Source organism: Dipodomys spectabilis, unplaced genomic scaffold (assembly GCF_019054845.1).
Source record: "Dipodomys spectabilis isolate Male_0828 unplaced genomic scaffold, ASM1905484v1 ptg000480l, whole genome shotgun sequence".
Taxonomy (NCBI): Eukaryota; Metazoa; Chordata; class Mammalia; order Rodentia; family Heteromyidae; genus Dipodomys; species Dipodomys spectabilis.
The window spans coordinates 689251-700173 of record NW_024871157.1 but is presented as its reverse complement, the minus strand read 5'-3'; the positions used below and the strand labels follow the sequence as shown (position 1 = coordinate 700173).

Sequence of the window (10923 nt, the reverse complement as noted above, 5' to 3'; positions counted from 1 at the left end):
GCTACATACAGTAGAAAGTTGCATTACTCTTTGTCTTCTTTTTTTTTTGTTGTGTACATTTCGGTGGGGTCCTGCGGCCTGAACTCAGGGCCTGGGCGCTGTCCTTCAGCTTTTTTCACTCAAGGCTAGCGCTCCACCACTTGAGCCACAGCGCCACTTCTGCCTTTCGGTGGCTCATTGGAAATAAGAGTCCTACTGAACTTCCTGCCTGGGCTGGCTTCGAACCGAGATCCTCAGATGTCAGCCTCCTGAACAACGGCTGGGATTACAGTCGTGGGACACGGGCGCCGGGCCCTCATCCAGAGTTTTAAAAAGATGCAAAACCCTGGGAGTCATGGTTAGGACGGAGGGGGTCTCGGAAGACCTCGGACCAGCAGGAGGCCGGGGCAGGACGGCCCTCAGGGCCCTTGGCTTCGGCCCGGGGGTCGGTGCCTCCACTGCCGTCTCCGCCGCCTTTCCCGGCGACCCGGGACAGGGCGCGCCCATACTACGGCTTTCTGGAAAAGCCCGCGCAAACTGTAGTTTGAACAGCACGAGGACGCGGGGACGACGGCATCTGTCCTTCGGGGGCCGCCGTCCAGGCTCGAGCCGCACGGACGCGCGCGTCCCTCGGCGGCCGCCGTACGTGCATTACGTGGCAGCGACCGGCGCCGCCCAATCCGCGGCGCCCGCGTCAGCCCCTCGGGTGGCGCAGCCGGAAGGGGCGGGGCGAGGCGGCGTTGGCGGCGGCGGCGGCAGCTGTGGAGGCCGAGTCCCCGAGTCCCCGAGTCCCCGAGTCCCCGTCCTGGCTTCGGCCTCTGACCCACCATGGTGACGCCCGCCGAGCTGCTGGTGCTCCTGGCCGCCCTCCTGGCCACGGCTTCGGGCTACTTCGTCAGCATCGACGCGCACGCCGAGGAGTGCTTCTTTGAGCGGGTCACCTCGGGCACCAAGATGGGCCTCATCTTCGAGGTGGCGGAGGGCGGCTTCCTGGACATCGACGTGGAGGTGCGGGCGCGGGGCCGCGCGGCCTGGGGGCGGCGGCGGGGGCGCGCGCGCGGCCGGGCGCGGCGAGGGGGCTCCGGCGCACCTCGGCCCGACCCCCCCTCCGGCCCGGCCCCGCGGCTCGGGGGTCCCCGCCGGCTCCCGAGCCCGTCCCCGGCCGACCCGCTTCCGCTTCCCCCGCTGCGGGCCGGGCGGCGCATCCCAGCGGCCCGCGCCGCGTGTAGGCTCCGGGCCCCGAAGGCGCGTCTCCCTCGCTGCCCGTCGTCTTAACGGCTTCGCAAACTGATGGTTAAGGAGACGGGAAGCTGTGGCGGAAGGCCCGACCGCAGTCAGATCTTAGGCATCTCGTCTGCTTCTCCGAAAATGGTCCCTTGCCTGTTCTGCCTGGCAGAGATGTGGATTCGGGTCCTGCGTTTTAACTTGGGAGTGTAATCTCAGAGAAGTATTCAGAAAACAGACGCGTTTAAAGAAGTCAGCATTTCTAGAGTCTCCACTCATATCTATAGTATATATGTGTGTATGTATGGTGTATACGCATATTATATACAATCCCAAACAGGCCCTCCAGCAAGACGTGATTTGCCGCCCTTTTATTAAAAAAACAAATATCAAGAGTTGATTTTTGCCTTCTTGTATGACTAGTTGGTTTTAAGATGGTAGAACTGAGCACAGATTGCATAACACAAGTGAGGCAAAAGTTAAGAGAGGCTGCTTCCATTGGCCAAGACTAGCCCTCCAGTCTTCCACTTTTTATGGGTGACAGGGACTGTAAAAGGAACTGACTTGACTCTAGGACTTAACGGCTGATTTGGAAGTAGTCTGGGGTCTTCTAATCTCTAGCCTGGGCCCCTTTTTTAATTTTTTTTTTATCTGGCTCTGGGGCTTGAACTCACAGCCTGGGTGCGGTCTCCCTGAGCCTGTTTGTGCTCAAGGCTAATGCACTACCTCTTGAGCCACAGCACCACTTCTGTCTTTTTCTGAATAGTTTATTGGAGATAGGAGTCTCATGGTCTTTCCTGCCCTGGCTGGCTTCTCACCAGGATTCTCAGCCTCCTGAGTAGCTAGGATTACAGGCATGAGCCACCAGCACCCATCTGTCTTGAGCCCTTTTTTTTTTTTTTTTTTGTCTGTCATGGGGCTTGAACTCTGGGCCTGGGCGCTGTCCCTCAGCTCTTCAGCTCAAGGCGAGCGCTCTACCACTTGAGCTACAGCGCCACTTCCGGTTTTCTGGTGGTTTATTGGAGATAGGAGTCTCACGGTCTCGGTCTCTCCTGCCCGGGCTGGCTTTGAACCGCGATTCTCAGATCTCAGCCTCCTGAGTAGCTAGGATTACAGGCGTGAGCCACCAGCGCCCGGCGTGTCTTGAGCCCTTTTAAGTCATAACATCATACCAGAGAAGCACACTTCAATATTTGACAGTAATCATGAAAATCTTGAAATGAGATGTTGTAAGGATTACCCAGATTTCTTCTGGAGTTTTGGCACTAGCCACAGTTCAGTATGTCTGTTGGAGTGTTAGGCCACAGTGAGGCATTGTGGTGTGGGAGATGTGGCTTCTATTTTCTGCAGGGTATGTTAGTTGGACACAACTAGTCAGAGCTGAAAAGTGCTTTAGAAAACCTCCTGATCTATTCTTGTCCTATTAAGTGGGGAGATGGGGGCCAAAGTATTTACTGCTATTTAGGAGGTGAAGCTAAGTGAGTTACCCATTAGTATTTTCCTACTAAAGTTTGTGATTTTAGGGCTGGGAAGGTGGCTCAGTGGTAGAGCACTTGCCTTGCATGCCTGAGGCCCTGGGTTTCATTCCTCAGCACCACATAAGCAAAAAGAAAAAAGCCGGAAGTGGTGCTGTGGCTCAAGTGGTAGAGTGCTAGCCTTGAGTTGAAGAGCTGAGGGACAGCGCCCAGGCCCAGAGTACAGGCCCCACGACCGAACCCCCCCCCCAAAAAAAAAAAAAAGTTTGTGATTTTACATGTTCTGTGAATTTTCTTTCTTCTACCTCCAGATCACAGGTCCTGATAATAAAGGCATTTATAAAGGAGATCGAGAGTCCAGTGGGAAGTACACGTTTGCTGCACACATGGATGGAACATACAAGTTTTGTTTCAGTAATAGGATGTCTACCATGACTCCAAAGATAGTGATGTTCACCATCGATATAGGAGAGGCTCCCAAAGGACAAGACATGGAGACAGAGGGTAAGGCGCATGTCACCTTCCATACACCTTATCCACCCATCAGAGTACTGATTCCATGGTTATTCTTTGTCCATAAAGTCCAAAACCCTCTGTGGAAAGTACTTTTTATTCATGCAAGTCTCTTAATTAACAAAAGTTTCTGGAAGTGAATGCTTTGTTCTTCATGATTGCCCCTTCTGACAGTTTTTCCTTGTCACTTTGTGACCTTGTAAACCTCCAGGTTCACTGTCTCACACAGCTCGGTGAACTTGCTAGTCCTCATGGATATGTACTTTTTATTTGCTCATTCATAGACTACTAGTTTTCTGAACCTTCTGTTGGTCTTTTGTTTCTGTCTTACACTTTCTTTTAGGTGGTGGAGATACCTGGGATGGTATGTGGATTGCTTTTTGTATCATTTTGTTTGCTCAAGTCTAATTTCTGCTTTCCTTCCCTTTAACTTCACTTTGTTGGCATGAGAATGTTTCCCCCCCCTCTTAAAAAACCCCTGCAACTAATTTGATTGTTTTTGTTGAATTTTTGAAAATTTGGCATAGATTATTTAAGTTAATAGTGGGAAGAACACGGTTGGTTTTTTGGGGGGGCAGAGGGGGAGGGACTTGGCGCTTAAACTCAGGGCCTAAGTGCTGTGAGCTTTGAGCCACAGTTCTGCTTCCTGTTTTGTGGTGGTTAATTGGAGGTAAGGGTCTCATGGACTTCCCTGCCTATGCTGGCTTTGAACTGTGATCCTCAGATCTCAGCCTTCTGAGTAGCTAGGATTTACAGGGTTGAGCCACAGGTACCCACAGGTGCTTGAAGTCAGGCCTTATGCACTTATGTGGCTTTGCTTTTTTACCCTTTGGCCGTGTTGGGGAAGAAACCCAGGGCTCTGTGCATGCTAGGTGTCTTACACTGAACCATATCCCCAGACCTCATGGCTCTGCAGCACTTTTTTTCCCCATTGTATATGCTAGGATTTTTGGAAACTCTTAGTTTAATAAATTCTATGTATTAGTATGAAGTATACCTCAGATATTGAACAATTTAGTAGAATACTAATAGGAAGACAAAGTTAGGTTTTGAAATTGTAAAAATCTAGAGAATTGTACTTAGTAATTGTTTTCCAGGGTCATCTATGAGTGGAGCTTGGCTAATTGGGATTTAGGAGTTTGCAGGGCTTTGTGTGTCTTCATTTTTTGAAAATTTATTCTATTTAAATGACTAGAGTATAGTGGCTGAAGAATGTGGGTATTGACTCTTTTTTTTTTGCTGTCGGTCATGGGGCTTGAACTCTGGGCTTGGGCACTGTCCCTGCACCCTTCAGCTCAAGGCGAGCGCTACTACCACTTAAGCCACAGTGCCACTTCCTGTTCTCTAGTGGTTTATTGGAAATAACAGTCTCATGGACTTTCCTGCCAAGGCTGTCTCTGAACTGTGATCCTCAGATCTCAGCCTCCTGAGAAGTTAGGATAATAGGCATGAGCCACTGTTCCCCTGGCTGGTATTGAACATCTTAAGTAGTCCTTTAACATAATAACTAATCTTGCTTTTGCTTGTTAATGTCAGTGAATGACAGCTGTCAAAATGAGCTTTGTGAAGCTGTTCTCAAGGGGGATTGGGTGGGAAGGAGGCAATGAATTTTGTCCCTGAGGGCACTTGACAGTACTAGTAGACATTCTGGACTAGCTTGTGGTGGGTTGGTGCTGCTGGCCTCTAGGGCTAGAGGTGATGGAGACTGTTGCCTATCTTCTGGTGCATTGGACAGTGTCGACAACAAACATGGCGCATTGATTTCTGAAATGTCAGCCTGACCACTCCTGAGAAACCTACTCAGAGGTTCTGTGTTGAGCATGAGCCTTCTGTCATGAAACTGGTGAGGGGGCTGTTTGACCTTAAATTGTGGGGCCTAGAGTTTCTCTTAGGATGAGTGCTAAGTTGGAATTCCAGGTGAGGCTGATGTTGGGCAAAGATTCTCCCTGGGAGATTGTTCCTTCTCTGCTAGTTCATCCTTGTCCACGGGAGCTCCTGTTCTCCTGAAGGCAAGGAGGACGTGGCTGGAAACCTGTAGCTGAGAGCTGTGGTTATTACAGTGCCCACGGCAGTGAGGCATCACTGTGTTGCAGAAGAACCTTTGAGCTGGTCTGGGTTTTCTCAACCTTATCTTTCTTGTGTTTCCCTATGTTAACATTACAGCTAGGTTATCCTCTTTTTTTTTTTTTTTTTTGAGACCCCAGACTGGCCTGCAGCTCTTGATCCTCCTGCGTTAGCCTCCTGAGTGCTAGAATTGAGGGGTATGCTACTATGTCTGGCTTTGCTATATGATTTTTTTTTTTTTTGGTGGTCCTGAGGTTTGAACTTATAGCCTCACATTTGTTAGGCTGGCATTCTATCGTATGTCTCCAACCCAACTATTTTCTGATTATTTTGGAGATGGAGTCTAGTAAACTTTTCTGCCCAGTCTGGCATTATAGGTGTGAGCCTGGTTGTGTGTGTGTGTGTTTGGGGGGTATGTGTGTGTTGAGGGGTGTGTGTGGATGAGAGAGTGGGGAACAAGGTCTTGTTGTACAGCCTAGGCCAGCTTACTAAGTGCTGGGATTACAGACATGATCTGCTACACTGGCTGAACTTTCTAGAAGTGGCTTCTTCTGTATTGTGTTTACCATAGAGATTGCCAACTGTCTGTTAATGGGTTTCCAAATCTTTCTGTAGCTCACCAGAACAAGCTAGAAGAAATGATTAATGAGCTGGCTGTGGCGATGACAGCTGTAAAGCATGAACAGGAGTACATGGAAGTCCGGGAAAGGATACACAGAGCCAGTAAGTTGGTGCAGAAACTCTTCAGACCTGTTGGTGGTTTGATTTGCTCCACGTTGGAGCCAGAGTCATTCTGGGGTGAGAGGACACTAGGCAGAATTGGAGGGCTAAGGTGTTCGTTGCAGTTTCAGTATGTTAGACTAGATGGCTTTAAATATATGCAAAACTTGTGAGAATGTCAAGACCAGAGAAAATGCCCGTTTTCCAGTCCTCAGACGTGTCCAACCTTTGTGTCCTCTTAATTTGAGTGGAGATACTCCTGTTTGTTATAGAAATAGTTGATTAGTAAGTGTCCGTATTAAAAGGATTACATGTTAAGCATTCCTTATCATAAATGCCTGGGACCCAGGAATGCTTCAAATTGCAGAGGTTTTCAGATTTTTGAGTGTTTTCATAGACGTTACCGGCTGAAAACCTTAATCTAAAAACCTGAAATCCAAAATGCTCTCAATTTGCGATAGAATAGTCTTGCTATATATATTATATATAGACCAGGCTGACTTTAAACTCAGTATCTTCTTGCTTTAGTCTCCTGAGCGCTCACTGTAACTGCTTGTTCCTTCCTATGATGTTGCCCGGGCTGGCCCTGTATTCAAGTAGTTCTCCTGCCTCAGACTCCTGAATATTGGTGTGTTCTTCCAAGTTTGGCTTTAAAACTTTATGTTTTAAAGAATACTGGGTTTTGAACTCATGCCTTTGTGCTTGCTAGGCTACTCTATGACTGAGCTACATCCCCAGCCATTTTTTTGTTTGTTTGTTTTTGTCGGTTGTGGGGCTTGAAATCAGGGCCTGAGTGCTGTCCTGAGCTTTTTCAATAGCACTCTACTACTTTGAGCTACAGCTCCACTTCCAGTTTTCTGCTGACTAATTGTAGATAAGAGTCTCATGAACTTTCCTGCCTGGGCTGGGTTTGAACCATGATCCTCAGCTCTCAATCTCTGAGTAGCTAAAATTATAGACATGAGCCACCAGCGCTAGACTAGTGTGTATGTTGGTCATGGGATTTGAATTCAGAGCCTGGGGCTGGCCTTGAGCTGTTCTGCCCAAGGCTAGCACTCTATCACTTTGAGCCACAGATGCAATTCCGATTTCCTGGAGGTTAATTGGAGGTAAGAGTCTCTGGGACTTTCCTGCCCAGGCTAGCTTTGAACTATGATCCTCAGTTCTCAGCCTTCTGAATAGCTAGGATTACAGGCATGAGCCATCAGTGCCCAGCTCTAATCTTTTTTTTTTGTCAGTTGTGGGACTTGAACCCAGGGCCTGGACGCTGTCCCTGAGCCTCTTTGTGCTCAAGTCTAGTGCTCTACCACTTGAGCCACAGCACCACTTCCTCTGGTTAATCTTTTTTTTAGAGATAGTATATATCTAAAGACATGGTAGTTGTTACTCAGTTGATTACTATTACGTTACTACTTAAAATTGTTTTCAGTATTTAGCCTTTTGTAGAAAGTCAGGTAGCAAAAGTAGCTTAGTAACAACAGTAATAGAAACAACTGTCAGAAACTAACAGAATAGTCATAGCTTTATCCCTTAGATCAGATCTATAGGTGAAAATGAGATAAATGGTGAGAATAATTTGTGTTGAGTTTATCTGACAGTAACTATCAGTATTGGTCCATGTGACTAGGCACCTCTCCCACCAGGACAAACACCCAACTACTTAGTAGGTATTGGGTAAATACTTGTTGAATACATATTTAAGGAGAAAGATACTTAGACTGACATATTTTGATTTGGGAGATAGTGGTTATTATGTAATGAAGATCTTCAAGTTCTTTATTTTTACAGTTAATTCTCTGAGCAAAAAGGATTATAAGGATATTTCATTGGTGAGAAAAAGGTTGGATTTTAAATCTAGAAGTTTTGCTTTGGGCAATTCAGTTTGCATCTGTCCTATTTTCCCTTATAGAAGCGCAGTGGGCTTGGCTTATACTCAGAGGATTGACTACCCTGTGAGCTGTGCCTCCAGCTTTTTTTTTTTTGCCTGTCTTGGGGCTTGAACTCAGGGCCTAGGTATTGTCCCTGAGCTTCTTTGCACTCAAGGCTAGTGCTCTACCACTTAAGCCTCAGTGCCAACTTCTGGCTTTTTCTGAGTAGTTTACTGTAGATAAGAGTCTCATGGACTTTATTGCCTAAGTTGGCTTCAAACCACAATCCTCAGATTTCAGCCTCCTGAGTAGCTAGGATTATATGTGTGAGCCACTAGTGCCCAGCTCAGCTCTTTTTGTTTGAGATCCTCTTGCCTCTGCTTCTAAGTAGCTGAGATTACTGGTGTGGACCTCTATACCTGGCTCTAAGTAACACTTGAAGGCTGCTTTTAGAGTTGCTTGGGGTCTCTGGTGTATGAATGTCACATACCACTTTCTGAGTAAAGGCTAGGAGAGGATTTGTGCTGTCTTGGAGGATTGTTGTTAATTCTATGTTTGTTCTCTACAGTAAACGATAACACAAACAGCAGAGTGGTCCTCTGGTCCTTCTTTGAAGCTCTCGTTCTAGTTGCCATGACACTGGGACAGATCTACTACCTGAAGAGATTTTTTGAGGTCCGGAGGGTTGTTTAAAGGCCTTTTCCTGGTGATCCAACTCAATTCACTTGTTTACCAACACCTTGGTCATAATAATGTCATTATTTTCTACATTTTCATTTTTTGATCTGTACATTTGCAGCTTATGTTCCTTTCTGATTAATAGGTATTGGGGGAGGGAATCTTTAGGCAGTTATAGCAGAAATTTGGCATTTGATTGGCATATGAGATTGCTTATTTGAAAGCTGCCTCTTGTCCTTTCAAAACTCAAACACTATAAATGAAATACAGGAGCACAGTCTTTCTATCTTTGCTTTGGTTTTCGAAATGAGATGTAGATTGTTGCGGTCCCACAAAGCCTGGCAGTCCTTCATTGAAATGACTGCACTGGTGAGATGCCCTCAGCCTCTGCTTCTCGTCAGGAGAGCGCAATCATAATGAGTCACTGTGTGAAGCAGCACCACTGAGTCTCGGCATTTTCTGCCCAGCCTCATGCTACCAGGATGGGTACTTGCATACTTTTTCTTGTGTTTTATTTAAATATGATAAACATTTCCCCCTTTATATTTTCCCCTTGAATCTTTGGACTGAATCACCTCCACTAAAGTTGACAGCAGTTAAAAACCGTTCTTTGGTTTCTGCCTAACCTTAAAGTCTCTATTACAGCTGGTTCTCTGGGTTTCTAGGTAAACGCCATCTGCCCTTCCTGTACTGGCACTTCCCTTTCTCCACTCTGGGCACATAGAAAGTAGGCATTTATGTAATTGGAAAAATCTGGATTTCTGATGTCAAAAGGTTAAAGACTCTTGGGTTTTCTTGCAGTGATATTTAGCCACTATTTTATTTTTGTCAGTGGTCTTTAGAGCCACTAACCAGGGCACTGAACATCAGTGTCAGCACTAGGGGTTTTGTCTGGTTTCTCCTGGGTCGTCTTGTTCTTTTATCTTTTCTTTTTCTTTTCTTTTTTTTTTTTTGGCACATGTGAATTTTGTTTTATGTAAACAAAGACTTTCTCTTGGTCTCTGATGATGGTTTGAAATTGAAAGGAGCATCTGCTTTTGGTGTGGAGCCAGCATCCAGGATTATGTTGGGACTGATGTATATTAGTTACTTGTACATTGTTTTTTTGGATCTTTGCAAGGGGAATACAAGTAACAAGTTTTATATAATTAATTTAAATTTGTTACAGGTTTTCATGTTTAGGACAGTTTTTCAACCTTGGGTGAATATACTTGCAACAGCTTATTGATAAGGTGACTGTTTCACCTTAGCACAGCTGTTGCATGGGTTTTTCTTTTTGTGTGTGTGAAAACACTTCAAAATTGAATTAAAAGTTGTAAATTGGTTGTGTATCTAATATGCCCCAGGTTCAGTAAATAAACAAATTCTTTTTAAAACAGTATAGTGTGTTTTATATACTAATGATATTTAACTCAATTGTTAAACAACTTTTTCTTATGTGAAACGAAATGTGTGTGTGTGTTATGAGCAGTTATACCTACTGTAAATGTTTTCTTTGTCTCTAAGCTTGAGTTCAGCGAACAGGAACTTTTCAGTTTCCACACGGGTTTGCCAGTGTGGTATTTCTGGATCACTGCTAACATCATAAGGCAGGTTGGATTATTTTCACTTATTTGTCTGAATTTTAAATGTGGAAAACAGGCCTGATTAAATTATTTGCCCAAAGCTGTCATAAAATGTTCCTATCACAAAGTAAAAGCAAAGAAACGGCTGTGTATTAAATTCTGTGTAATGGCCTGTTGTCCTCTTTTTGCCTCAGATCCCTTGGGTAAAATCATTAAGAAACAAGAAACATCTTAGGAAAAGAATCCAGGGTCAGGGAAATAGGAAACAGTAGGAAAGGCAAACACAGGTGCGCAAAGAGCTGTCTGGAAATATTAATTTATTTTAGTTTTTTGAGATAATCTTGCTATGTAGCCCAGGCTGGCTTCAAATTCCAGCTCTTTCTGCTACATGTACATACAGCATGCTGGGATTACAGACAGTGCCACCATGCCCTGCAGCATCCATTTTTAACAGTGGTTTTAGGGACGTGACCATCTCTTCAGTGAAAACGTTACTTGGGCTCTTATATTTAGTTTGAAGGACAAGTCTCCAGGATGCTAAAGGTTCATGCTGTTCACTCGCCCCACAGACTTGACTGCAGTGTGTAACAGTAGTCACTGGGAGAAAGACCGCGGTGGCCGAGGAGGTGGCCTTAATGTGTGTGAAGGCGGGGTCACAGCTGCGGCCGCGGCACACGGTGGTCAGCATTCACACCGGCCTCCCCCCGGTCCCGCCCCGCTCCCGGCTGCCCCGGCCTCGGAGTGGTGGAGAGGGGACGGCGGGCCACGCTCCTGCCGGGAGTCCCCGCTCGGACCCGCTCCCGCCGCGGCTGGCCCAGCTCTGGGCGGGGCGCGCTC

At 46.3% G+C, this 10923-nt stretch overlaps 1 protein-coding gene across 1 annotated transcript; it reads left to right on the top strand.

Annotated features, from left to right (window-relative positions):
• Positions 1–708: 708 nt before the first annotated feature.
• Positions 709–9902, top strand: Tmed2 (transmembrane p24 trafficking protein 2). The gene is made up of 4 exons (XM_042669028.1): positions 709–987; positions 2990–3182; positions 5871–5978; positions 8412–9902. The coding sequence occupies exons 1-4, from the start codon at positions 808–810 to the stop codon at positions 8534–8536; spliced, it is 606 nt and encodes a 201-aa protein (XP_042524962.1). The 5' UTR covers positions 709–807; the 3' UTR covers positions 8537–9902.
• Positions 9903–10923: the final 1021 nt, after the last annotated feature.

Coding starts and splice junctions, on each gene's coding strand:
- Tmed2 (XM_042669028.1), top strand. CDS start 808: ATGGTGACGCCCGCCGAGCTGCTGGTGCTCCTGGCCGCCCTCCTGGCC. Junction 988..2,989: donor TCCTGGACATCGACGTGGAG/GTGCGGGCGCGG, acceptor TTCTACCTCCAG/ATCACAGGTCCTGATAATAA. Junction 3,183..5,870: donor ACAAGACATGGAGACAGAGG/GTAAGGCGCATG, acceptor ATCTTTCTGTAG/CTCACCAGAACAAGCTAGAA.